This window comes from Gallinula chloropus, assembly GCF_964237585.1.
Source record: "Gallinula chloropus genome assembly, chromosome: 3".
In the NCBI taxonomy this organism is placed as follows: Eukaryota; Metazoa; Chordata; class Aves; order Gruiformes; family Rallidae; genus Gallinula; species Gallinula chloropus.
In genome coordinates, this window is record NC_140087.1 from 65,977,007 (window position 1) to 66,002,831 (window position 25,825).

Below are 25,825 nucleotides of genomic sequence, written 5' to 3' on the forward strand. Positions count from 1 at the left end.
CCTGATGGTTTTGGTTTGGTTTTGTTGGGGCTTTTTAGCCTCTTCTATGTTCTTTTGGCTTACGAGTACTTTGAAGATTTTAATGCCCAGCTTTCACATGGTTTTTTATGTTCTCAGAAGAATGTCAGGATGACCTAAAGATTTCTTCTAAATTTCCACGTAGCCTTTTTTAATGTGATTTTTAGACATTATCTATTATTGAGTACCTTCCCAACTCTTTCTTGCTCCAAACCTTGTGCATTTACATGTTAGTGGAAATGTTGTGCTTTGTAGGATTTCAATGAGTCTTTCAATTTTGATTATTAAAGAGTGTTTACAAACTTCACCAGTTGTTTTATCAGTGTCATATTGTCTGAGAAACTGCGCTTATTATGACTAACTGTATTTTAAGGTACATATACAGCCGCAACATGCCAAATTTAAATATTCCACATTGTTACACAGATACATTTATTTGCACAAAGTCAGAGCGGACTTAATCTGTACTAACAGTAAACCTGCTCTTTGTGAGAAGTTGCACCAAAGACTAGAGTTGGAGTAGTTTATTTCCAACTCTGTACATGGTTCTTGTAGCATTTGTGCGTGTTTGATCCCTGGGCACAATTGTCCTTCTCCCAAGAACTCCTCTTTGTGAACCGCAGCACCCTGCTGTTAGCACAGACCATGAGAAGGAGATGCTGATGATGATGCTGCCAGGCACTTCTCCAACTCCAGACCCCTGCTAACAGTGTTTTGCAAGACTCCACCCCTTAGCACTCAGTAGCACTGATCTGATTGTTAGAGGATATGGCCCAGAGTGTTGCGGTGCAAGTGGGTGCTTTATATCATTTATGTAAAGCATGAGGAACACTGCCTGCTTGTTTTGTTATTGCCAAGCCAAAGCCAGCACCTAAATGAAGAACAGAAGACAGAACTGAGTTGTTGTCAGAAAGCAAGCCACCCAAAACTTTTTCTCTATAGAACATATCTAGGGTAAGCTCTCAGGTCTTTTTTAATTCCTTCTCTCTCCTGGCTGACATACTAGCCACAGCAATTAAGAAAAAAACCAACCCACTCCACCAAACCGTCATTTTCATCTACAGTATGAAAAGCCTGCATTACCTGATCTTGACCATATTCATTACTTTTGGGGAAATTTATACTATGTAGTATGTAGGGAGCAATTACACAGGACAGTAACCTGACCAGACTAACTTTTCAGCATAGTTGCCTCTGAAGATACTACTGGTTTCAGATTGCCCTAATGTAGTATGAGTTGGTCTAATTGGGATGATTGGAGCTGCTTGCAAAGTTATTTCCTTCCAGAACAGTGACCGTCCACAGTGGTTTGATTGAGTGGGAAGAATGAAACAGGGAGCTGTGTGAATTCTGAGACAAAGATGCACAGAATTCAGGCCAAGATTGTGCAGCCTCAGCCCCACAACAAATATGAAGCAATTTTCTTAAAGTGAGGAAACTTCATTGCAAATTAAAATGCAAGTTCTCTGGGCCGGATGTGAATACACTTCTACTGGGATCTGGGAAGGAGAGAAGAATCTCTTCTGTCCTTGAGAATGTTGAGATGCGACTGTGTAGAAAAGGAGCTTTGCAAACAGTGTTGCCTGTTCGCAGTGTGACTTGATATTCTTTGGCGTACGCAGTGGGCTTTGGTTGATTTTATTGATCAACGTGATGTTTTCTTTGATGCTTTGGTATCCATGTGGTCACAAAGGTGTATCACAGCAGTACAGTTCACCTTGAGTAAAAAAACACGCTATTGCAGAAGTCTGAAATGTCAAAATGTGACATTGGGCGCAAGTACCAGAAACTAGATTATGTTTCTCTGCTAAGGTTTGGGGATTATGAACTTGCTGCATCATTACTGTGATTCAGAATTGCAACAAAATGCATTTGTGTTTTACCCGGCTCGTTTTGGATATCTACTCTAGAGTGTGACAAATCCTACGGCTACCTACTTCAGTCATGGCAGTAGAGAGAATTGCACTAGTAGTTTGGATGCAGTGCGGTGCTGAGCTCTGCTGTTGCACTTGCAGTTGCTACCAGAGGAATTCATATAATGGTGGCAGGAATCAGAGAAATAAATCAGGGCTCGCTTAAAAATGACAGTTGCTTTAAATTCTCTAGCTGAATTAAATCAGCAATTAATTGGCAGCATCAGTCCTAGTCACTTCTCTAGATTGATTTTGTAAAACAAACTAAAAACATTTATGCACTTAACATGAAAACACTTCTCTTTTATTGTCTAGATCACACAAGAAATTTCTGATAACACGAGGATATTCAGGCTTCTGGGATCTGACAGGTATGAAGAGAAGTGCACATGGCATGCTAAAATAGTGGAATATGTGTTCCTCCTACCTTGTAAAAGCTCTTTGTGCTTGGTGTTTGTGATTCCTTTTTTAGCCATCGTACTCATTCCTTTGTGTACATATCTGCCTTTCAGCCCTTCAAGTTTACTTCTGTTTCTTCAATTTAAAAAAAAAAAAAGAAAAAAAATGTTCTAAAAGTGGTTTTGGCCTCACAGAAGTGTTCAGCTATGCTAGCAAGCTCCAATTTGGCTGCAGTCACAATCTCCAGGGGTGTCTTCCTACTTGTGCTGCAACTCTTTTGTTTAACTTGGTGAAATCTTTTACTTTCAAATGTTCTGCTGCAGTAGCTCATCAAGATCTAATTCTTGAGACAAAGGCAAAAAATACTTTAAAATGGAAATATTTCACTTTCATATGCAGGAAGGCACTCTACCAGTTGTCCTTCTAACATGATAGTGCAGGTCCTGTAAGAGCCCTTGATAATTTCCAGTGTAGCTGTTCTTTGGCATTGGCTTTGGTGGACATTTAACACTGTGCGGTCTCACCCATCAGATACCAGCTTGCTGAGTCCGTAACTGCTATTTTAGTAGTGTCATTGACTTCCTCAACTTTCTCTGCCCAGCTGTTGAACTTCGTGCTTCTATAACAGCCACAAAAACAATGCAGATGTTTTGTCTTCTGGGGAGTGCATACTGATGTGATGGTTTCACCAGTAATGTGTTCAGATGAAGTGCAAAGATATGGTTTAATTGTTTTTTGAGAACTGCCTCTGTCTTACACCACTTGCAGTAAAACTTGCTGTCTTGTAGTGGTATAGAACTACCAAAAATGCTTCATATCAACCAAAAACTTTCCCCGTATTCTGCTTCTCCAAGCTCATCTCTAATTATCTCTAATTATCCCTAAGATCAGCTGTAAGCAGTGCTGTGGCTTTATCAGCTTGCCACCAGCAGGTTTTGGTGGCTTGGGGTTGAGGATTCTGTCTGACGTGCAACACCTGATAGCTCTTTGGTAATGGGTAGTTTGTAAGTAATGCTTGTCTCTGACCTGAGGGTTTTACTCTCTGTTCCAAAGAGGTGTGTGTAAAGCTCAGCTTTCCCTTAGTTGTTGAGAGACAGCACAGCTCAATTTAAAAGTGACTTTGCCTTCCCAATGGAGTGCGGTATTGCAAATTATCGCCTTGGAAAAATAACGTCTTTTTTCCCCAAACACAGTTTCACCTAGTCTCTCAAGTCTGCGACTGTTTAAAGACTTTTCGCTGCAATAAACAGCAATCCGAATTTCTTCAGGTATTGTTTCACTTGCAGCTCCATTATACCTCGTGCTTGAGCTGTGAAATCTTCTTCCAGTGACATATGTCATTTCCCGGACAGATCATAGAAACTGGTATTGATTCTAAGAACCTAAAAAACTGACATCAGTCAGCGAAGAGCTTGCATGTAGCTTTCTCCTGGTGAGCAGGGAATTCCTCATGGCATGAGGTGCCCTTTATGGGACACATTTTGCAGAGGGTAGATGTTCTGAGCAATAGTTTGAAGCAAGGAACCTCCCTTTGGGTGAATGCACAATAGATGGATTTGAATTTCCCACAATCCACTTAAACTTCCGCGTGTTTGTGGAGGAGAATTCAGTCATGAACCTCCTGGTCCATTTAGCAGTTTTAGCAGTTCTTGCCTTATTTAAAAAATATCTCTAATAGTTTGTGAAACAGAATTGTAACTGCTGATTCCTCTGCTTTGAAGAGAAATGTCTGATCTAGGACATCCCTTGCGGTCCTTGCAGTTGTAGTGGAGGTCCAGCTGACTCAGTCTCCAATGCTGGCCAAAAGTGGCAAGAAAAGAGTAGAAGAGAAGATGCTGTACATAGCAGTCCTTTCCTTGAGGACTCTCTCAGCCTGCAAGTCTTTGTCTCTGGAACTTTCAGATCCGAGGGAAGTTTCTGTGGGTTTAGGTTACATGGCCTCAGGGAAAGACTGAAAATGTTCACTGAAGAGTCAGCTTTGGTCATCTGTCATGTCCCTGTGGCAAAGGGCAGCCTAATGACTTCCAGAGCCCAGAGATTTCAGTGGGTTAGTTTTGCAGGGCTCTGGGAAAGCACAAGCCCAAGCAGCACGGAAGTGATGGACCCTTCTCAGAAGCTCCCACTGAAAGGATGAGAGACAGCAGGCATCCATTGTAGCAAGAGAAATTCCAGCTGGATAAAAGAGGGGACAGTATCAGGGTCAGGGTGGCTGAACACTGCAGTAGGAGCCCAGAGAGGCCATGGGAGATCCTTGGAGACTTGCCTGGACAAGACCCTGAGCTAGCTTTGAGGTTGGCTTTCCTTTAAGCGTTTTTTGGATTAGAGGCAGCCAGGGAGAGAGAAGTGACCACTGGTCAGGTGGATCCTGGGACAGAATATTTACAGTTGTATCCAGGGATGTTTTTAAATGAAGGTGTTGTGGCTTTATTTTCATTTTAGGGTGGTGGTGCTGGAGAGTAGGCCAACAGATAACCCAACAGCCAACAGTAATTTATACATCCTGGCAGGACATGAGAACAGTTACTGAGCAGAGAGGACAGCCGGACAGACAAGAGAACACTCCTGCTGCAGCAGCGCTGGCGGCTGGCTGAAATTGCACAAAAGCTGCAGTAACCCGACTTCAGTTTCTTTGTAATTTATTGTGTCACGAGAGATAGCAAGATGAGAATTGTTTGTGGTATGGACACGTAAGCATTATGATGCCACAGAAGTGCTCGATTTACTGTTATGTAATCTTTGTACATATACAGTATTTTTCAGTGGAACTTCTCAGTGAAGACCTACACTGACTGTCTGTAGATAGCATTCCTCCCATTAAGTACAAGTGTCTTACCTGTACAGATGTAAAAGTCATTGAGGATGCGCAAACAACATCAGGGTACTATTTTAAGGACTTCTCCTGTGTTGATTATAAAGTGGGATGCTAGCAACATATAGTACATTTAACAACACTATTGTATTTTATTATATATGTAATTTACTAATACAAATAAATCTTAACTTTTAGAAATTGTAACTAAGGCTGTAATCAAATTACAATCTTGTTTTAATTTTGATGTAACACACTGGTGTTCGTATTTGCACAATGTATTGACATGTGATGTATTTAGTCACAAAGGTAAGCTGTGACTTCATGGATATGACTTGGGCTTCAAAATTCCTTCTTGTTTTCTTTTTTTTTAAGTTTACCTGGGTAGTTTTCTCTGTGAAATATAAAGCAGTTAAACACCTGTATTTTTATATTTAATTAAAACTCTCCTTACAATTCCTTCTCTATGCTTGAAAACAGTACTTCCTGAATGGGCGTCAGGCCCAGACTAGTGGTACCTGCAGTAGGTGTTTGAATTATTAGTGTATACAGATGATAAAAATGAGTATTACTGTTCATCTTACTAAATAATTTCACATCATGATGAAAAGGAGCAGTATTCCACACTGTGGAAATGGCTCCAAGCTGTTGCCATTTTACCTTTTTTTGGCCTTATAACAATTTTCACACTCTTTGATTTAGGATGTTAACACATGGCCAAAATAATTTAGTTACTACCTCATTCAAATAATACAATGGTTATTACACATCACAAGAACTTTTGGTTTTGATCAGAAGTGGTTTTGATTGCAGTTTTCCAATGGAGTATGTAAATGCCAAGTTTTAGCAAAATGCACATGTTTGACTCCTTTTTTTGTATATGTTCTTTGTATTTTATTGTGATAATATACACTAAACCCAAACTAAATCTAAAATGATTTATGGCCTGCATTATTGTTGTGATTGATAATGCTTTGAAATATGTTCCCTAATGTATATAATGTAAAATAAACTTTTTTTAACATGTTGTTGTACAATTAGGTGACCACCTGTGCTAATTTTTTCCACATAAGACTAAAAATGGAACAAACTGAGTTTTGAATTCTATTAAATCTTTGTGCCAAACACTGAAGTCAGGCGTTTCTGAATGTATGAATGGTCAGACTGCTGGAGCTGTATTCAGTTCAGGCCACCACTCTGGGGTCTTTCTGCTAGTACCCTTTTGGCCTTTAGGCAAGGGATAGGTGTGTTTGAGATTAAACCTTTCCAAATTCCAGCTTGTTTCATGTCTTCCCTCGGTCACCTGCTTTTCCAGCTCTGTTGATTGCTGGGAAAAAAAAGAATCAGATTTGGAAGGCATTTTTGCTGCCTCTGCAACTTATACTTGATGTCTTGTCTCTCTCTGCTGGCCCCAGCTTCTCTGTTCCCTTGCCCTTAGACTGCTTCACCATTCTGGAGAGGTGGTGATCAAGCTGAATTCTCAGGAAAGGTGAGGACTAGTGCTTCACAGTGTGTTGGTGCTACTGCCCGAGGGTGATTTCCATTTCCTTCCATGGACTCTTCCTTGAGTACCTTGATTCTAATCAAGTACAGTGTAGCTGAAGTGCTATGAACATGTTTCCTCCAGCAGGGTGTGTGCAGCAGCTGTGGCCAGGTGTCTTGTTGGAGGCTGTTGGATTATAGCTGAATTACAGGCAAGAGGAGCAAAGGATATTGGGTTTTCTTCTGGTAGGGCGTTTTTCATTCAAAGATACATGCCGAGATGTACTTGTGTCCTGGGCTTGGCGAGGACAGGGTTAGTTGTCACCAGAAGTTAGGATGGGACACAGCCAGGACAGGTGACCCAAACTAACCAAAAATGTTCCATAGAGTGACATCATGCTCAGTATAAAAGGGGGCTAGTTTGGGAGGGTTAGCATAACTCGAAAGAGGTCAGCTTTGGGATGGGTCTGATCTGTATAGTCTGAGTTGTTCAGTGAGAAACTGCACTGTGTACCACCAGATTTGCATATTCTGTTTCAAGTCCTGTTATTTCTCCTTCGCCTTGCTGTCCCAGTAAACTCCATATCCCAGCCCCAGTTTGCCTTTGCCCATTCTCCCCATCCCACTGTTGGGGGGGGGTGGGGGGGTGGGTGAGTGAGCAGCCACGTGGTGTTCAGCTGCCAGCTGGGGCTTAACTGTTATACACTCTCAGAAGAGATAAAAATAAAGAGGACAGGGTAAAGGCACATGGGAAGAAGAGGCACATTGTGCTAAGGCAGGCTTCTCTCAAATCTATCCATACAGCCAGGGCAGCATCACTCTCCAGCCAGAAAGACAAGGGTTCCTGATTTTTGAGGAACTGTCCTGTTGAATGATTTAGGGTCCTGTGCCTCTCCCCTGCCCTGAGCTGCTCCGCTACTCAGCTGGCAGCTGCCCTCAGCCAAGCCCAAGGGCCTGGAGGTCTAGTCTCATTTGAACTGCAATTGCCAAGAACTAAAAGCTGCCTTGAGCCATGCTTGGTGGGAGCTTCCACTGCCCCTATTCTGGGGTAAGACCAGGATCAGTGTGTGTGTGACTGCTGGCAAGCAGCACAGTCAGAGCCAGGAAACAATCACAGGCATGATGAAGTTAGAGCAAAGGGGAATGAATGTTGTGAATGTTGTTTTCATCCTCATGCAGCTCTCCATGTGGTACTCTGCCCCTGCCAGAAACAGGCTGTGGTGATCTGGTTCAAGTTCTGCATCCTGCTGCCCTTGACTGACACCAAGAACTGTGCAAGGCAAAGCAGTGTTTTCGGCTGCCTGTTCCTCATAGCTTTGTCACCAGGACTGTGGGATTAGAATGGGGAATGCAACAATGCTGTGAGCAGCGATCAGGGTGGATGCATCCCCCAGGCAGAGTGAGTTTCTTACACTCCACGGGGTTCAGCTTTAGCAACAGCACCGCTGTGTTTTTTAAGGAATCTATGTGAAAAGGTGGGGGAAAACGCTGGTAAAACCAGGGAATGTGCCCAAAACTGCCAAATCCAGTACTCTTCAAGGAAAATCTCCAGATTGATCTGAAATACACTTTGTAGGGAGTCAAGTGCCAGGCCTGTGTCATTTATTGAGAAGTGCAAAAGGAGCTGGGGAAACATGTCTGGGGAGGGAGACATGGATGCTGGTGGGCTCTCAAGTCCTCAGTGTGGACAGCAACACTGCGTTTGCTGTCTGCTCAGCATCATCCTGTACCACACAGCTGCATTAGTGTTGCTAGACATCTACCCTCCTTGGTGTTAGAAATGCTAAAAGTCCTAAAAACAGGACTCACGGTAGACACATTAGCAAAGCAGTAATTTATTATATGTTCTTGCAAGAACGGGTGACTCAAAGAGTAGGCACACTTTTGGTCAGAGCCTGCAGCCTTTCTATACCATATCCCTGTCGTACATCTATACATATTCATCACCTGTCCCGCTTTGTATTAAGATGAGTTCTAAGAAGTGGTTTCCATAAATTCCTCCCAATGGCGTCTGTGCATTGTCCCGTGGTAGTGGTAGTGGTCGTGGTCGTCGGGGGTCTCAGTGAACCAAGGCGTCCCATCCAGAACAGTACACAATATAATACACATCACGTGTCTAGGAGATTCCTGCTTCTGTTGGTCTACCCCTAGTAGACCACATATGTCTTGCCTGTTTGTTGAGCTTTATTTCCTTCAGTTGCATTTTAACCCATAGCAAACTATATTAACAGTACTCTCTATTACTTTATGGGCTCAGCCTGAGCCCTCCACAAGTCAGCATAAAAAATATATGACAACCCATTTCAGTCTGCAAAAGCAACATTCTCCCAACATTTTCCACATTGGGCAAGCACCTCCTTGGGTGCAGGTTTTCCCTTCAAGTTAATTTAAATCAAATTATGTTCAAATTCAGGATCCCTTGTGTTGCTCTGACAGGCAGCTACTCCTAGCCAGAGCCCATCTTGCAGGCTGAATACAGGAAGACCTCATCAGGGGCTGGCAGTCCCTCCTCACAGCAGCTGCTGGGGTGAAGGGGTGCTGTCACTCTTCGGAAGCCCATTACTTGGAGAGCCCTTGGGACAATATAGGAAAGGACTGCCTCTACCTCATTCTCCTGTCCCACCTTCCAGCACCTCTAGGGGATCTGAGTGTCCCCATGTCACCCATAGACATTGTACACCTCTATAAAGCCGCCACCACACTGGCCTTTGGTTTCTATTCCATCTGACAGCAACAGCAGGGAGACTTATCTTCATTTTTTGACATAAGGCAGGTCATCCCACCACCTGGTTCCTGGCATGTCCCTGTGCTACCAGCCTTCCCCTGACCCCTCGGGATCCTCCATCATGATGTGCCTATGAAAGCAGCTGCCACATTTCAACTCTCTGCTCTTCTCTGCAAAAGCTTGCACTGTAATGAGCATGCAAGCAGCTGGAGTCCTTCCTCCAGGTCCTCAGACACCCTCACCTTGGAGATGTGCACATCCATACATAGTAACCACCAACGCCTGTGCCTGGCTGTGCTTTACCTGCTCTCTGACATGGATGGGACGCAAAGATCAGTTGCTGAGGCAGAGCATCCCATCGCTCTCAGTTGTGCTCTGCCTTCTAGTGGATCCATGGGGACTTCTCCCATCCTGCCATGCAGGCTTGTTTATTTGCCACCAGCAGTGAAACAACAGTTCCTCAGACAGCCCTGGAGGTAGTTATGCCTTGCTCAGTTACTTTCCAAGCAAAACCATACCCTCCCATGTGGCACACAAAGTGACTGTGATCAGGTTGAGTCCAGTGAGGAACAAGGACTGCCTGGTCAGCACCACTAAATCAAGGATGTCCCTAGGCCATGGGCATTGAGGAAGGCTATCAGCTGGTCTGGCAGCTCCAGGCAGAGAGAGAGCTCAAGCCTGGATTTCCGTGTGGCCTTACCAAATGTTTGAACGGACCAAACACAGTGCCTGCAATCTCACTTTGCCCAGCACTGGGTAATGTAAGAGATGCTGTAGACCATTCACTGGTATTTAGGAGTCATGGCACCTTCATCCCCCAAATAGAGGGGCTGGAGAGAAAAAGCACTGGTGCAGTTTTACACCCAGTGTTACACATACTTGGGAGCAGATGAAGGTTTAAATTCCAACAGGTTCATTTTCCATCATAAGGCAGTGAGAGTAACAACTCTGCAGTATATGGGATGCTGTGGTGGTGTCCCTAAATGCACAGGTAGGCTGCTAGACCAAGCAAATGGCTCTGAGACATGAATATTCCTGCCGTTCATCCTTGCTCTGACAGCTCAAAGCAGAAGTCTGATGGCTGCTTCAGACAGCAGTATCTGTCTGGAGGAAAAATGCCTGAGGGGTGCCTGCAGGGTGAAGACAGTTCTTTCTGAGAGGCTCCATCTATTACCTTCTCAAGTACTGCTCAGCATCTCAAAAAATCTCCACAAACAGTAATTAAGAGCCTCCCAGCATGCATACCATTCCCAACAGGTGCCTGCCAAACCGGCCCTTCAGACAGGGCAGAGTCAGCAGTCTCTCTGTGTCCAAGCAATCTGTGCACGTACTCTGCCCTCCTCCCGACTGCCAAGCCAGTCCTAAACCTTCCTACAGGCGACCAGCAAAGATTTTCACACATCTCCCGCACTCCCCGCACCCCACACCCCCGCCCCGCTCCCCAACAGCAGCTCTCTATTGCCTCTTCCGGTCTTCAGGTTCTCCCTGGCGCCTTGCCTCGCACAGCAGAGCGCAATGTTTGCTTTTCATCTCCAGCATCATCATCCTCCTCCCACTGTCCCTCCAGGTCCTGCAGACCTACCAGAGATTTTGTCCTGTTTAAACCACTGAGCTTTATTTGCATCCTGGCTTTGCTTTTTCTGGCTTTTCTTTTTTTTTTTTCCAAGAACTGAGCTTACCCGAGGCTGTTCTTGTGCCGTTTGAATGGGGTGCTTATTTATCTCTGAGCTGGGTCCCTATGTGAGATGAGGATGCCTTTAAACGGGGAGTGACACGGCTCTCAGGGATGAGTGTAACGCCACCTCACTGCCTCCTGCTCTGAGCAGACCGCTGGTTGTCACACGCAAGACACAGTCTTCTCGTGGTCCAGCTTACTCTGGCATGGGTCTCCAGCTCAACCCTGGCAAGGCAGGCTGGTGAAAAGCTGGCAGCGAGCCCAACCATGGCCTACAGGGAACAAAGCCTCCGGAGCGCCCTCAGAGGCACAAGAGGGAGAGCGGCTTAGGGGCCGAGCCTTCCCCAGCACGGCTCCGCTGGGGTCTGACACGGATCTTCTTCCCATCCCTTCCCCAGACACCCGAGGGCTGTGCGCGGGCACCGCCCCCCCTCTGCCAGACCAGCCCCCGGCCTCGGTGTCTCCCCTGTGCCATACCCTCCCGGGGCCTACCCGCCTGTGCCCGTACCGCAGGGCGGCCGGGGCAGGCAGAGCCGGGGCAGCGCGGAGCCGCGACGGTTTCTCCACACGGGTGGGAAGGGTCGCGACGCGGCGGCGCCCGCCCGCGGAGCCCGACAGCGCAGCGCCTCCCGCCGGCAGGAGGCGCTGGGGAGCTGCTGCCGCTTCGTGAGGTCACTTCCGCCGGAGTGAGGAGGAGGAGGAGGAGGAGGAGAAGAAGAAGAAGGAGAAGGCTCTGACCACGCGTCGCCCGGGCGCAGGCGCGGCTGGCGCGGGGTGCCGCTGCACCGCGCATGCGCCGCGGTCGCCAGCCGTGCGGGCGAGGACAGGAGCCTGGAGAGCCGGGAGGCGGTGGCGTTCGCGCTCCGGGCGCCCGACCCCGCCCCTCGCGGCTCGCGCGCCGCCGCGTGACCCCGCTCCCGCCGCCGCTCACCGCCGCCCGCCGGGGGCGACCACCGAGAGCCGGGGGCGGGGAATGCGACAGCCGCCGCCTCCCCCCGCCGCTGCGGGCTTGCCGCCGGCGGCGGCGGCGGGGGGCCGCCGGGCCTCCTGCTGAGCAGCGCCGAGCGCTCCCGCGGCGGCCTCCTCCCGGCGCCCGGCCCGGCCTGCCCCGCCCGTCTCTCCGAGCGGGCCGGGCCCGGCCGGCACCATGCAGGCGCAGCCGCTGCTTTACGAGTTTTTCAGCGAGGAGAACGCGCCCAAGTGGCGGGGGCTGCTGGTGCCCGCCCTCAAGAAGGTGAGGGGGAGCGACGTCCTCCGCTCGGGCGGGCAAGGCCGTAGGAGCGGGGGCCCGGCGCGGCGGCGGCCCCGGCCCCGGCCCCGGCCCCGGCCCCGGCCCCGGTCCTGGTCCTGGCCTCGGCGCGAGGCGGGCCGTGACCGGTGCAGCGTCTCGGCTGAGCCGGGGCGGCAGAGCCGGCCAGGCTCTTCGCAAAGCTGGCGGTAGGACTGGGAAGGGTTAGTGGTTACCACCCTGTCAGGCGGGCGGGTGCCGTCGAGGCAGGGGGGGGCGGGCGTCTCCGCGCTAGGGCGATACTCTGACAGAAGGGGCTTAATGGACCTGGCCCCTTTTGTCAAAAAGGAAGCAAGTAGTGCTGCTGCGGGTTTCTGCTAGGCTCCCTCAGCGCTCAGAAGTGATACGGCTGGGGGGGGCGGCGGGGGAGAGGGATGGATCGTTGTAAGGAACTGCTGAGAGAATTTTGGTTAATTAGTGTTTGGGCTTAATGGCTTTTAGTTAAGCTGCCTTTAGTTCAAACGCCTTCTTGGTGAGAAGGCTTCGTTAGGACAAAGTAGCAAGTCTGGCTCCTTTAGGATGGCGAAGCTTGTGTCTGTGGTGGGGAAAGACTTTATGCGGAAGGCCGAAAAAATGGTGAGGGCTCCTCTTCCACTTCTTCAGTGAGAGCCCAGAAATTAGATGGCTTTTAAGAAACTAGAGGTTTCTGACACCGTTGTTTGAACTGGCTTCAAATTGCAGAACTTGATGCATTTTAGTCGTGGGCAGTGATGCTTTATGAGTTTGTTTAGTTACAGCGATTAACTGCAACTTTTGCATAAAAGGCTTGTTCTTAGGGGTAGCTAAACTATTGCATCCTCTGGTAAGGAGTGGAAGTCTGAAGTATTACGGTTGTACTGGTTCAGTATTTCTTTCTAATTTCAATGTATTACCACATTTTTCCTGGGTGTGCTCTCCGAGGTCTCCAACACTGTAGTTTCATCCAGTTCTTGGAAGTTTTCTTGCTTGTCTCATCCATAGCATGTACTGTTAATGACTTAACCCCTGATCAGTAGTCGGTTCTTTGAAACTATACTTCTGCACAAATATTACAACTCACTGCTATTTGTGGGTGCTTGTAAGCACTTGGACAGTTGTCTGACTGAAACCTGCTTGGAAACTGGAGCTACCTGAGGGCTCAACCAGCAAGAGCTTGTTCCTTTGGAGGCCCCTTTATTCCATGGTGTAGCAGAGGCTTGTCAAATTCGGAATGAACTCGATGCTAACTGCTAGAGGATGTAAATTCAAGGCGAGTATGAGCTAAGATTTTGGAGTTACTTGCTTCATCTGAAGTGCAACATTTCTTCCCAATGGACAAGCCACTTGCAGAGTCACCCCACGTTAAAGATGCTTGTTGAAGGAGTTGGATAAATTCCTTGGGGGAGGAAAAGAAGCTTGGAGTTTGAAGTCAACAGAGAACACCAATGATGACAAGTTACCAAGGATAACAAACTGGCCCTGCAAGGTATAGTTGTCTTAGTTTTGTTGTTCTACACTCAACTGTGGGTAGAGGGGTGGCAGGAGTGAGGTGGAGTTAGTCCTGAAGGCTTCACACACAAAACTTGCAACTGTCTGGCGGGTGTTAATTCTTTTAACCTCAGTTCTTTGTGAGATCACCCCCTGCTTTTCTTGACTTCTCTCATGCTGTTATCCCCTGTGCCCCAGAAGCATAGCTTTCTGCCTCTTACTACTGCCTCCCTGTAAAGGTAGAAATGATCAATCTGTCTGTATTGGCACCTGCTGCTGAAAATACGGGGTTACTTTTAAGGCTTCCCCATTACTGGAGAAACCAAAGTGGGTATTTTACTAACCTTCATAGGTAGAAGTAATGTTGACTAGGGTGTTTAGCCCTGATAAAGGCCCTGTAAAGTCATGAACCTGTCATAGGTGCCAGGTAAAACCATGAACATTGCAGCATACGTGCTTTGACAATTGTCTGTCACAGTTCACATGATGGTGCGAACCTGCAACTTTGCAGCCAGTGGTTTTGAGACACTCACCAAAGATCTGAGCTGTACCTGGAGGCCAGCATGTGGGACTAGTAAAATAGAGAGTGTGGCAGCGTATGCCAGTGAGTTCAAAGGGCAGAGCTGTCCCAGAGGCAAACTAGTGCCTTGTGGCTTTGTCCGCTGACCTGCCACAGTGTGCTATCTAGGAGTCAGAGTATCTGAAGTTCATGTACATCGTCAACTTAGTGGAGGAGAAATTTTCCTTGGTTTCCCCCATTAGCTGGCAAGATACTAGTGCTCGTTCTCAGGCAGTGACAGCAAGCTGCCTTCTTAACTCCACCTTCAAACCAGGTAGATGCACTAACAGGATAGTGATGATTTTCTGCATAGCTGGAAATGAGACTTGCTAGTTTGGGAAGACTTCTCTTGAATTAATCTCTCTCATGGGAGAGTGGCATTTTAATTAAATATTGTTGAAGTATATATAGTGGGATGGAGTGTTTGCAGCTAGTGGGGAAAGCTGCCACACGTGGACTGAATCATTAAAATGCTGTTGCCCTTTTGTAACTGTGAGTTGGCTTGTAAGGCGGAGCTCAAACTTCAGCCTTGGGATCGTTTTGTTAAAAAATAGGTATCTTAGCTTTTTTTTCCTAATGATTTATTTAGATTCTGATTTTTATCAAGCAACAAACCCAAGAATATGTAGTAAGACTAAATCTCTTCTTGCATCAAAAAAAAATTCTTAGGAGAGCACACCCCGTGTTTCATTAAACACGAACCTTAACAACAGAACTGTATCTGCATTGAACAGCAGCATTTGTGAAAAGCATCTCTTGTACCATTCAGATCATAATGTAATCTCTTTTCTTCTGATTCTCCTTCAGATGCTGTCAAGATAGACTCCAGGGCACGCAATTAGGAAGAAGATGATGAGTGCTGAGATTCTTCTCCGACTGGTCACTTTTGTTTTGAAGCAGCATAAGAGGAATGTTGCAGGGTTCCTTGGCTGCTGCTGAAAGACAGTAATCATGATAATGAGGTACAAGAAAAGGAAGTAAGAATAACAGCTGGTGTCTTAAATAGTAGTTGCAGATTTGGAGAGAAGGTGAGATGCTGGGGCTGAAGATGGAAGATTCAAGACACGTGGAACACCAGTGATCTTGGGTTGCTGCAGATGGAGATACATGGTTTTTAGTACACCTTGGAAAACAGACTCAGAAGGGACACCTGTGAAGTGATGCCTCTTCTAACATTGGTGTTCCTTCTCTAGTGAATTTATACACTTTGTTCTGGTCATAACTTTTTTGATATTTTTCTCCCAAACATCTCTTTCCCTGTGGCTTCGTCTTGTGTGTATAAACTCTTGTTCATGCAGTGAGAATTTTTCTGCATGCTTGCGACTTGCATCTTCCCTGATAAGCTGCTTTTTAAAGTAGAAGGCGTGTCATCCTGACTGATTGATACCTTGAGCAATTCCACAATAGAGAAAAGCAGAACTTTGTTACTGTGTAGATATTCCACTGCTTGTGCACCTTAAGCTGTTGTGGATCAGCTGAGCAATTAACAAGGGGTACTGTTGGAATTTGTTGCAGTCAGAATGATTGATGTGGCTTGACAGCTGAAAGAGATTCTCTGTTACAGAAAACTGTTCCAGACAGTATACTTACAGGTACTCTACGCTCCATCTTCTGCGTGGAGCAAAAGAGGCAAGACAAACTGCTTCAGTGACTACAGAGTACTTGAGAAGCTGTGGCAGACAAGAATACTTTAACCTGACTATTCACTACTTCATTCTTCAAATCAGTGACAGCCCAGTTGCCACTTGCTACTCAGAATGGCACTTATTATTCTTGGTGCTGCTTCACAGTTGATGCAGAACATCCTTCATTTCTGATCACTTTGGGTTCTCTGCTCCTCTAATGGCTATGGAGGATAAACTTAAGGTCCTCCTTAAGTTCAAGTCTTTACTGTAAGTTTTTTTTCCACGTGCTCACTGGTGAAGTATAATACTGCTCATACATCAAGAGACATCTTAGCGCAAATCCAAGTCTCGTGGCCTTAGTGAATTCTGCCTGAAGTGGATGTGAGATGCTTTCTGCATTTGGTTTAACTTACTGAATTTTTAATCAAGAGAGCGCTCATCCATGCAAGCTATACATAAAATGTTTCATCATGGAGTGTTTTGCTTGTCAGTAATTTTGCAGTCGCTGAGGGAAGATGAACAAAAGATAGGTTGAGTAAAAATAAGGGTTATAACATTAATGAAGATTTTCAAAGTTACTGAAATGAAAAACCGGCCTCCCCCCCCCCCACACACACACACACTGAACCTTTAATTTCTGCCAATAATCAGTTGAATAAACTGTATCTGAAGGTTTAGAAAACTGTAGTTTTAGAAAAGGTTGAAAAAAATGCTTATAGTGGGTAAAGTTTCATGCTCTCTGATAGTGCTCCTGGAGACAGCTCTGCTTGTTGTCTCATTATAGCTTCTTCCATTTGATTGTCAAAATGTTGTGGTAAATATGAAGGGTTTTTTTTCCTTTAGACAGTTTCTTACAAGCATTTCTGCTGCCACCGACACAATTGTGTGGCAGTACCTGTACTCATCTGTGAAGCGTGATTGATCTTTAACAGGCATTGTTGGGGGTTCTATGGTTCATGCTGTGACTTCTTGCCAGAATCCCTGTAGATGGGTAGTTTTTCTCAGATACGAAAAAAAAAGTATATCTAGCAACAGTAGATCTTTCAGTTTTATTTCAGTTTGTTATGTAGCTTTAGAATTGCTTCCTTCTGTTCTGCACTTTTTGGAAGCTGCCAGAGCTTCTGCTGTGATGGAATTTAGCTTGGTATTCTCTCTGCAGCCTTTCACATGGATTTTTTTTTTTCTTTTCCCTGGTGTGTTCTGTGTTTAGCAGAACATCAGAGAACTGCAAGCCTGATGGCATGGATTGATAAAGATGATTTGGGAGCATTGTGCAGGTATCTGCATAACATGTAAAGTTGTTTTAAGAAGTCTTTGGAGAAATTGCCCTGCTGAGAAGGACCTGGGGGTTCTGATAGATGAGAAAATTAACACGAGCCAGCAGTGTGCTCTTGCAGCTCAGAAGGCCAATGGTATCCTGGGCTCCATCAGAAGAGGGTTGACCAACAGGGACAAGGAGGTGATTGTCCTTCTCTACTCTGCCCTCGTGAGGCCCCATCTGGCCCCATCATGTCATGTCATCGTGGCTGGCATCCAGAGGAGGACCACAAAGATGATTAGAGGGTTGGAGCACCTCCCCTGTGAAGAGAGTCTGGGTGAGCTGGGCTTGTTCAGCCTAGAGAAGAGAAGGCTGCTGGAGGTCCTCATTGCAGCCTTTCAGTAGCTGAAGGGAGCAGAGAAACAGGAGGGGATTCAACTTTTTAAAAGGGTAGACAATGGCAGGACAATCCCCCCTTGAATGGTTTGAAGCTGAAGGAAGGAAGGTTTAGATTAGAAATTAGGGGGAAGCTCTTTACAGAGAGCATGGTGAGGTGCTGGAATGGGCAGCCCAGAGAAGTGATGGATTCCCCATCCCTGGGGATGTTCAAGGCCAGGTAGGATGGGGCCCTGGGCAACCTTGTGTAGATCCAGGCCTGGAGGTTGATGGCCCTGCCTGTGGGGGTTGGAACTCTGTGATCCTTGGGGTCCCTTCCAACCCAGACCATTCTGTGATTCTCAGTTGAAGTTTTTCAGCTTTGTGATCGATGTAAATTAGGCTTTTCCTCATGGCCATGTGAGGAAGAGGTAACTTTAAACTGGCTAAGGAAGTGTGGTTGGTGTCAATCAGATTGCTGAATTTGCCGTGTGGGTCTTCCCTTCTTGCCTGTTATCAAACACCTCTTTCTAGTGCAGAATGAGCTGCTGAGTGCCAGTTAAGGCTCAGTTTGATTCACCTTGTGATCAGCCTGGGAGTTGGATTAGTCCACTCAGACCAAGCTGAAGCTCTTCCTTTGACTTCTGGGTTTGATCTGGGTCTCTGTTGCTTCCTGTGAGGCTTGTGGGAGCATTTATATTACCATTTGTTACATAGAGGTTGAAAGGAATTATTTGAGAATGGTTCTTATTTTATAAGTTGTGAAGGGTTATAAATTGTGATCAGATATGTTTATCTTTGTAAGCACTTTTTTTTAGCTGGCTTCACTGACTTTTTAGCAGTGAAATTAGGCAGACTTAAACCTAAAGCTGTTGCCATTTTGGATAGTTGATTGGTTTTGTGTTGTGTTTTCCCCCTTCCCCCCCTCCGCCCCTCCCCCCCCCCCTTAAAATCAACAATTTCTAAGTGGTCATATCATAAGGTATGATTCTATAATGTTTTCCTTAAGTGCTGTGAATTTTCTTAAGCAGATACTGCTTGACTCTGCTTGTGCTCTTAAACAGATCGTGAAAAGATGTTCAAGAAATGCTGGCTCTGCTTGTCTCCAAATTAAGAGAATCCTGGTTGTTTCCCTTTTTGAATTAAAAAAACTGAGAAGATTGAAAGTTCATAAACAAGTGATCAGATGAGTGAAAATAGAGCCATGGAGGTAGGGATTTGTAGCTGATGTAGATTGCATTAGCCTATTAGAATTTGTTGGGATGTTTTGAAGAATTGAGGCTTTTGTGAAAGGATGTCAAGCTGCTCTTTTAGTAATTTCCCTTATGATAACATACTTCAGGGTAGGGTGTGTGTGTGTGTAGGAGGGAAGGGATGGGTTCTGTCATTATTTAAGGGAGAGGTGAAATGTTTAGATAAGAATCGTCTCTAAACATCACTGCACTTCAGAAGTTGTTGGTCTGTTTTTACCATGTGTAAGGACTGCAAAGAATCTGGTGGGGTTCAAGCCATACTCCTTTTCAAGGGGAGTAAGGTAGGGTGGTCCAAGTTTTTCTTTAAATTTTAACTCTGAGGTGACTTTTTATCAGAAAGATGGGAACTCCCTGGTAACTTGATCTTTTTTGAAGCTGGTCATGTGACGATGTATGTAACAGATGTTCTTTTTTGCCTTCTCTTCCTAAGTCTTGCATCTTACCCAGCATCACATCATGTCTTAGATAATGGACTTCTTGGGGCTTGTTTTGAGTACCCTCCAAATAGCACTGTTTTGTCCTGGGTCTTAGCCTTTAAGTGCTCCAGTATTGCAGATACTGAAATTACATGTTTCTGTGATAATTGTACATTGAGCTATGCTGTAATTTTCCTTGTTAGTCTCGTTTTCTTGCTCTTGCCCTAAATGATACTAAATCTCCATTAAGTAGCAATGAAGCTTATTTACTACCTACCTAATATAGATAAACTACACTGGCAAGCCAATGGTGCCTCGTGATGTTTTCCTCTGCCAAGGTGGATATTCTGCTAAAGTAGAACTTGGTAGGGTCTGAAGACAATGGCCTTGGAGAAGAATGATGTAATTGCCCTCCAAACTTAAATGCTTTGGAAAGTGTTCGGAACTTTATCTCCCCAACTAGGAGGAGGTTATTGTTCTTGACTCTGTTTTGTCTGACTGTGGATAATGTTTCAGGTCATGACTTGATGTGGTATTTTTGGTTGTTTGTTCTTACTCCTGTAGACTTTGTGTTGCAGACTGAAAGAGCTGTGATGAAGCTATTTAAGTCTGCAACCTGTTTTCTAAGCAAAGGAGAAAATAGAGCTGCTCTTCATCACTCTGGTTTATCATGCTCTGTGTTTTTACTGTTGGATTGACATGGTAATTTAACACATCAGAATGCAAAGTGCTCCAGTGTACTATAGGGAGAGTGTAATACAAATTTGTTCACTTGTTTTTTTTTAAGGGAACATGAAGGCAGCATCTTCCAGGCAGTTGAGGTCAGCTCTGATCTTTGAGAGAATACTTCTGCAATTCTGTAATCTCTGGTGTTAAGAATTTTTTTTTTTTCCAAGATGGTATGGTATTTCAAGATGTCAGTGTTTGAGTTGTAAATAGTGCTTGGGACTGCTGGGCGTGCTGTTACTTGGGTACCTCCACAAACACACTCTGTCGCTGTGCGTGGTGAAGTTCTTAGGAAAAATGAAACTTGGCATAATCAAAATAGTTGCATTAGTCAAATGGAGAGAAGCTCTCTTGTTCTATTTTTGCCAGTGTGCTTTAAGTTAAAAAAAGTAATAATTTCTAGAGATGTTCTTTCAAGACCCGCTGCATAAGGGAGTGCAAGCTGCAAGAAACTAAATGCATGGTCTGGGGTATTTAAATCTGAAGACAGTTAAATGAACACATAGGCCGTGCCCAGACATGAAGTCTTCAAACTAATGACTGCTTTAGCAGGCAAGTGGATTGCTGTTTGAGGCTGTTGTGTGTTTGAACTTCATAACATTTAATTCTTGCTACAACTGCAAAGATGAATGAAAACTCAAGTGTGAAATTAAATAATCATGCCACTGTTATTTGAATATAGACAGGGGTTTAACGTTTGGATGAGACAGATTGCTGGCTTTTGGTTAAGGTGGTTAAGCTCTTGTGTTAGTGATTGAGAATTAGAGGCATTTTGAGTTGTGTGCAGCAGAATGGTAAAATGATGAAAATGGGGTTTGAAACATGCATTGCGAGAGCTAGCAGTCATCTTGCTCTGGTGTAATATTTGCCATCAGTGTAGGATTGAGATTGAACTGTCTACCTGTTTGAACTGCAAAAACCTGAACATTGTGTACCTGAAATATAAACTCGTTCAAACTGCTATTTTGTGAACAACAGAATCAATGAATTGTAGGGGTTGGAAGGGACCTCCAGAGATCACTGGGTCCAACCCCCTGCCAAAGCAGGCTCCTTAGGACAGATCACACAGGTAAAGGAAGTGCAAAGGAAAGCTGTACTGGAGGCTTGTTTCAGAAGTTTGACTGTCTGGAAAAATAATGGGAGGAGCAAGGAGGATTGTGCCTCAGTGGATTTACACCAATAAGAATTTACAGATACTTAGGACCTACTGTTAAATGTATGGGGTCCAAACTTTCAAAGTTTCTGAACTGGCACATACAGCGCCTTTTCTGAAGTTGTTGGTTGGTTTCTTTTTACTCTAGAGTCTGACATCTTTTTCCAAAATTCAGCATGGAAACAAATGTCTAATCTTATTTTTGCTGAAATCACTGCTGTTTCTGTAGCGTGTGCTCTGCGAAAGGCGTTCGGTGTTTCATTGTTACATATTGAGTGATGGACAATGAGTTGTAAAAGGCGGAAAACAACAGGTCTAAAATGTCTCCTGCAACCAGTGGTTTAAGAGCATGGGAGAAAGATAAATACGCATGGGGTTTTCCTAGCTGCACTGCTAAACAGTGTTTATTGATTAGCTGATTACTTGTTAAAGGTCATTACAGTGATTTGAGTACATATAACACTTGTGATAAGCATTTCTCTCAGGTGTGGATGGGCATTTCACATGTTTATCTGGTGTGCCTTAACAGAGCTACATTTTGCATTGGATTTATGTAAGCCATTTGGCTTCTTCACTTTTCAACTTGTTTTGCATGTAAAGCATATGGTTTGGGGATGAGCAAAACTCAAAAGCCTTAATTCTTTTTGTTTCCTATAGGTTCAGGTGCAAGTCCATCCTAAACTTTCCTCTACTGAAGATGCATTACAGTATGTTGAAGAGTTAATTCTCCAGTTGTTAAATATGTTGTGTCAAGCCCAACCGAGAAGTTTTCTGGATGTAGAGGTATAGAGAATAATTACTACAAATCTGTAATAACTTGAACTTAGGTGAAACGTTAATACATTAATCATTTCATGTGTAAAAAGGAAAGCAGTCATTATGTATCTTCATGTAGCAGAGCCTTCTGCAGAAAGCTTCCTGAGATACCTAATAGCTGATTTTCCTGTCAATTCAGTTTGTTTAGTGCAGAGTAAAATTGTCTCTGAGCTGTATTACTGTTTAATAGATGGTTAGTGTCACTTGTGTGCATAAAGCTGACTAGTTCCTTTCAAAACACTGCTTCCCTCACCCCCTCTCCTCACCCCCTCTCCTCACCCCCTCTCCTCACCCCCTCTCCTCACCCCCTCTCCTCACCCCCTCTCCCCACCCCCTGTTACTGCATGCAAACTATAGCAGCTTAGTCTGAGGCTTGATGCTGCTTTCTAGGCATGGTGATTTAGGCAGATATACACCTTGACCTGTTAATTTTGAACAAGAACAATTTAGTTACTTTCACAGAACGAATTGAGGAACACTTCTTTTGTCTGGATAGAAGCTTCTTTTACGCTTGCCTTTTCAAGGATCTACAACCTCTGTTGCTCAGAAAAGCAGCTTGATGTTTGAGAAGAGGGCATGATATGAGAGTTTCTCCATCTAAGAAACAAGTTAGTTAAGCTACATGAATTAAGCTTCTGTGTCTGTGAATACTGTGGTAGTTCTTTGTGCTTAACCCTGGCTCTGGTTGCCAAGCTACAAGACCCTGTGTACAGTGTACCTGTTGATTTCCAGTACTCAGGGGGCTGTGCCTGAGCTGAGTTAGGTAACAACACAGGATGTAACTTCCTCATGTTCTGAAGAAAGTGACCTAACAGGAGGAAAGAAAAAGTAAAACCAACCAAAAACGCCTAAAAAAGGAGTCTATGTCTGAGCTCAAGATTCATAAATTTCACCCTTGCTCTTCTCTTTTGAACACTGACACCTCTGATGGTGTTTCAGTGTCCCCTTTAATGGCTAGCCTGTTTTGCAACATCATTCTGGTCTGGCAGCTCAAGGGAAGATTGTTTAATGCTGTGTTTTAAACAATGCTAACAAAAAACTTGACACACAGTGTTGCATTACAAGTCTTAAGTCTGTGAAGTCAGGAACTGGAGATGATCAAGCAAGCTCAATTTATCCCCTTTGTGTTTACGCATAATGGTGTTGTCTTTAATTATGTGGTCATACACGTCTATTTTTTCCCCAGGACACCTTTATTGTTCAGTCAGCAAGCTGGACTATGCTAGGGGAATGAATTGGTTTTAGATAGAGAATAAGAGAATTATTTAGCTTTTTTTTGGATGGCTTCTGCTTCCTTTTTGCAGAACTGTTACAGTGAGGAATGAAAAAGAAAAGCCTGGACTTTGGAAAGTTGGGTGCCACCTTTATAGAATTTCATCCCATTTTTTTGTCAGAAAGTTCTTGTTTGTGTACCTAGTCCTGTACCAGTTCTTTGTAACTGGTCATTAACTTCATCTTCCTCATTTTATGGTTGCTCAAATGAGGGTCATATTTACGTAAGTAAGCGCTTGCAACTGAAACGGTCAAGTGGGAACAGTGGTCTGAAAGGGTAAAATGTGAGTTATCTGAAAAACTAGATTTCTGGCATCTGTGAATGCCAGAAGGGCTACCAAAACCAGAGAAGCTTTTCAGTGTCCAGATATATGTGAGTTCCAGTAGGACAGTCTTTCAATGCATGGGACAATGTAGGTGCCCTCGGGTACGAGGCCTTCTGGAAGGAGCAAACAAACTGGGGCCTGTATGGTAGGCTATGAAGCTGTTTAAAAACACATGGGAGCTGTTGGACATTGTCTTTTCCTATTATGTTCATTGCCATCATCAGCACAGTTTGCATGTATACGATGCAGATGCTGGTTAGTAAAGAGGAAACAGAAATCTCATCTCTCATTCAGTGACCATCCTGTACAGGGAATTAAAGTGCTAGGATAAAATGTAGTCATGTATTTAAATGCTGAAATACCAGGCACATGCACTACAGGAGCAAATTGTGCCCACAGTGGCAACTTAATTCTTGCATTTCTCAAATTTTTAGCACTAGATCATTCTATAGTAATATTACTGTATGAATATAGTGAGCAGCATGTACTGAAATGATAAAATTTATGCCTGTTTTGCAAGCTTTTATAGTTGAAATACCAACATTAGCAAACATTCCTTTGCTAGGTAATGGAAAGCAATTTCATAAGGTAGTGGTACTGCTAAACTCATTCAGATTGCGGGTTTACCCTCTAGTCCTGTGTTGTGCTTTTTTTAAGGATCGTGTTCAAAAAAGTTTTCCCCATCCTATTGATAAGTGGGCAATAGCTGATGCCCAGTCTGCTATTGAGAAGAGGAAACGACGGAATCCCTTATCTCTCCCAGTAGAAAAAATCCATCCTTTATTAAAGGTAAGAAGTGATGTAATCTTACTTTTAGAGTGTAATTAGAAATTGACAGCTTTGTTTTGTATAGTGCCTGTTTGCTGCCTGATGAAATGTAAATAGAAAGGAATAAGAATATGGGTGTTTGTCACTTAATAATAAGTGTTGCAGTTTAATTAATTCCACATGCATTTTCATTTTAATTTTCTGTTGGACAAAGCAAGCAACGGACTCAATTGCTGTGAATTTCTTTGGGTTTTCTTGATTTCATATAACTTAGGAAATGCTCGAGAAACTTCTGGAATAGCCATAAATGTTAAAGTGAGGGTTTTTTGGGACAGTTGTTGGCTGTTGTCACTGCCACAGTTAATAGATCAGCGTCTGCAATGATGCTGTTTCCTCTCTAGGCATACAGATGACTGTTTCTGTTAGTGAAATAGACTGTGGGTATGTGGTGAGTGTTCATTGAGTATGGTTTTAAACTTACTGGTTTTAGCTGTAACCTATGGTGTGTGTTTTATTGACTGACTAATGGTGGGACGGGTTTTTTTCTTTTGTTTTGGTTTATTTCCTTTCAGGAAGTTTTAGGCTACAAAATCGACCACCAAGTGTCTGTTTACATAGTGGCAGTATTAGAATATATTTCTGCAGACATCTTGAAATTGGTTGGGAATTATGTGCGGAATATAAGACATTATGAGATTACAAAACAGGATATTAAAGTGGCAATGTGTGCTGATAAGGTAAGCTGAACTCTTGTTTCTCATGTTACCAGGAAGTTTTAGTTAAGTTTTGAGAGGACAATGTCTATTCCTTATTGAGTTCATAGTATTGTACCTTTGAAGGAAGAAATTACTGCCATAAAGTATGGTTCCAGCAGTAGAGCAAAGCTCTACCCAAAAGCTAATTGCATTTACAGAGGTTGTGCTTATTAGTAGTTAAGTTGCTGTTCATTTTGATATTGCTTGCCTAATTTCAGCAATGTGTGAATGCTTTAAAAATTGTGAAGCAGCACTAACTTAAAAGTTTAACATTCCTAAGCTGTAATAGTGGAGTCTTATTTTGTAGCTTGAAAAAGAAGGCTGAAATTAAGCTTGAATGTTCTCTCTAAATGACTGTATTGCATGTGAAAAGTAGTGTTTCAATGGTCCTGCTGTTTAAAACAAAAAACCCACCTGCATTAGCATATCAGTCTAATCCTCCTTAGTCATCCATATATTTACCTGCCGGTAGTTTTTCTTGTAGCTTCAGAAGATTCAGTAGGCTCAGACAGGAATCATTGCTCTTTCCAGCAGTGACAGAGCAAGGTGCCTTTGCCTTGAGGCTTCTGTGGCAGCCTCGTTAGCATCTCAAGTTTTCCATTGTTTAAAAAATAAAGCTTGAAGGTAATCCTTTAGGGGATGGGAATGACGAATCTCTAATCTTGCTTAAATCTAGGGATTTTCAGATTTACCACCTCTTAAGTGTTTTGTCTTGGTCCCTGTTAATACATTTGGTTAGGATGTCTGTATTTCAAGTAACGCCTTTGT

General features: G+C 44.2%; 2 protein-coding genes across 3 annotated transcripts in view; both read left to right on the top strand.

Moving 5' to 3' along the window:
• Positions 1-6,265, top strand: part of MAP4K3 (mitogen-activated protein kinase kinase kinase kinase 3) — a 93,263-nt gene extending 86,998 nt beyond the window's left edge. For both annotated transcript variants that reach the window (XM_084260966.1, XM_084260967.1), the window contains 2 exons: positions 2,247-2,302; positions 4,770-6,265. In XM_084260966.1, the coding sequence (XP_084117092.1) occupies positions 2,247-2,302; positions 4,770-4,857 (144 nt within the window). In that variant the 3' untranslated portion in view covers positions 4,858-6,265. The remainder of the gene's footprint in view (positions 1-2,246; positions 2,303-4,769) is intronic.
• Positions 6,266-12,168: 5,903 nt separating this feature from the next.
• The window catches only part of SOS1 (SOS Ras/Rac guanine nucleotide exchange factor 1), a gene marked incomplete at its 5' end in the record, with an annotated part of 52,146 nt that continues 38,489 nt past the window's right edge, over positions 12,169-25,825 (top strand). The window contains 4 exons of the mRNA XM_084261966.1: positions 12,169-12,255; positions 21,778-21,903; positions 24,192-24,323; positions 24,875-25,039. Coding sequence (XP_084118092.1) covers positions 12,169-12,255; positions 21,778-21,903; positions 24,192-24,323; positions 24,875-25,039 — 510 coding nt within the window. The remainder of the gene's footprint in view (positions 12,256-21,777; positions 21,904-24,191; positions 24,324-24,874; positions 25,040-25,825) is intronic.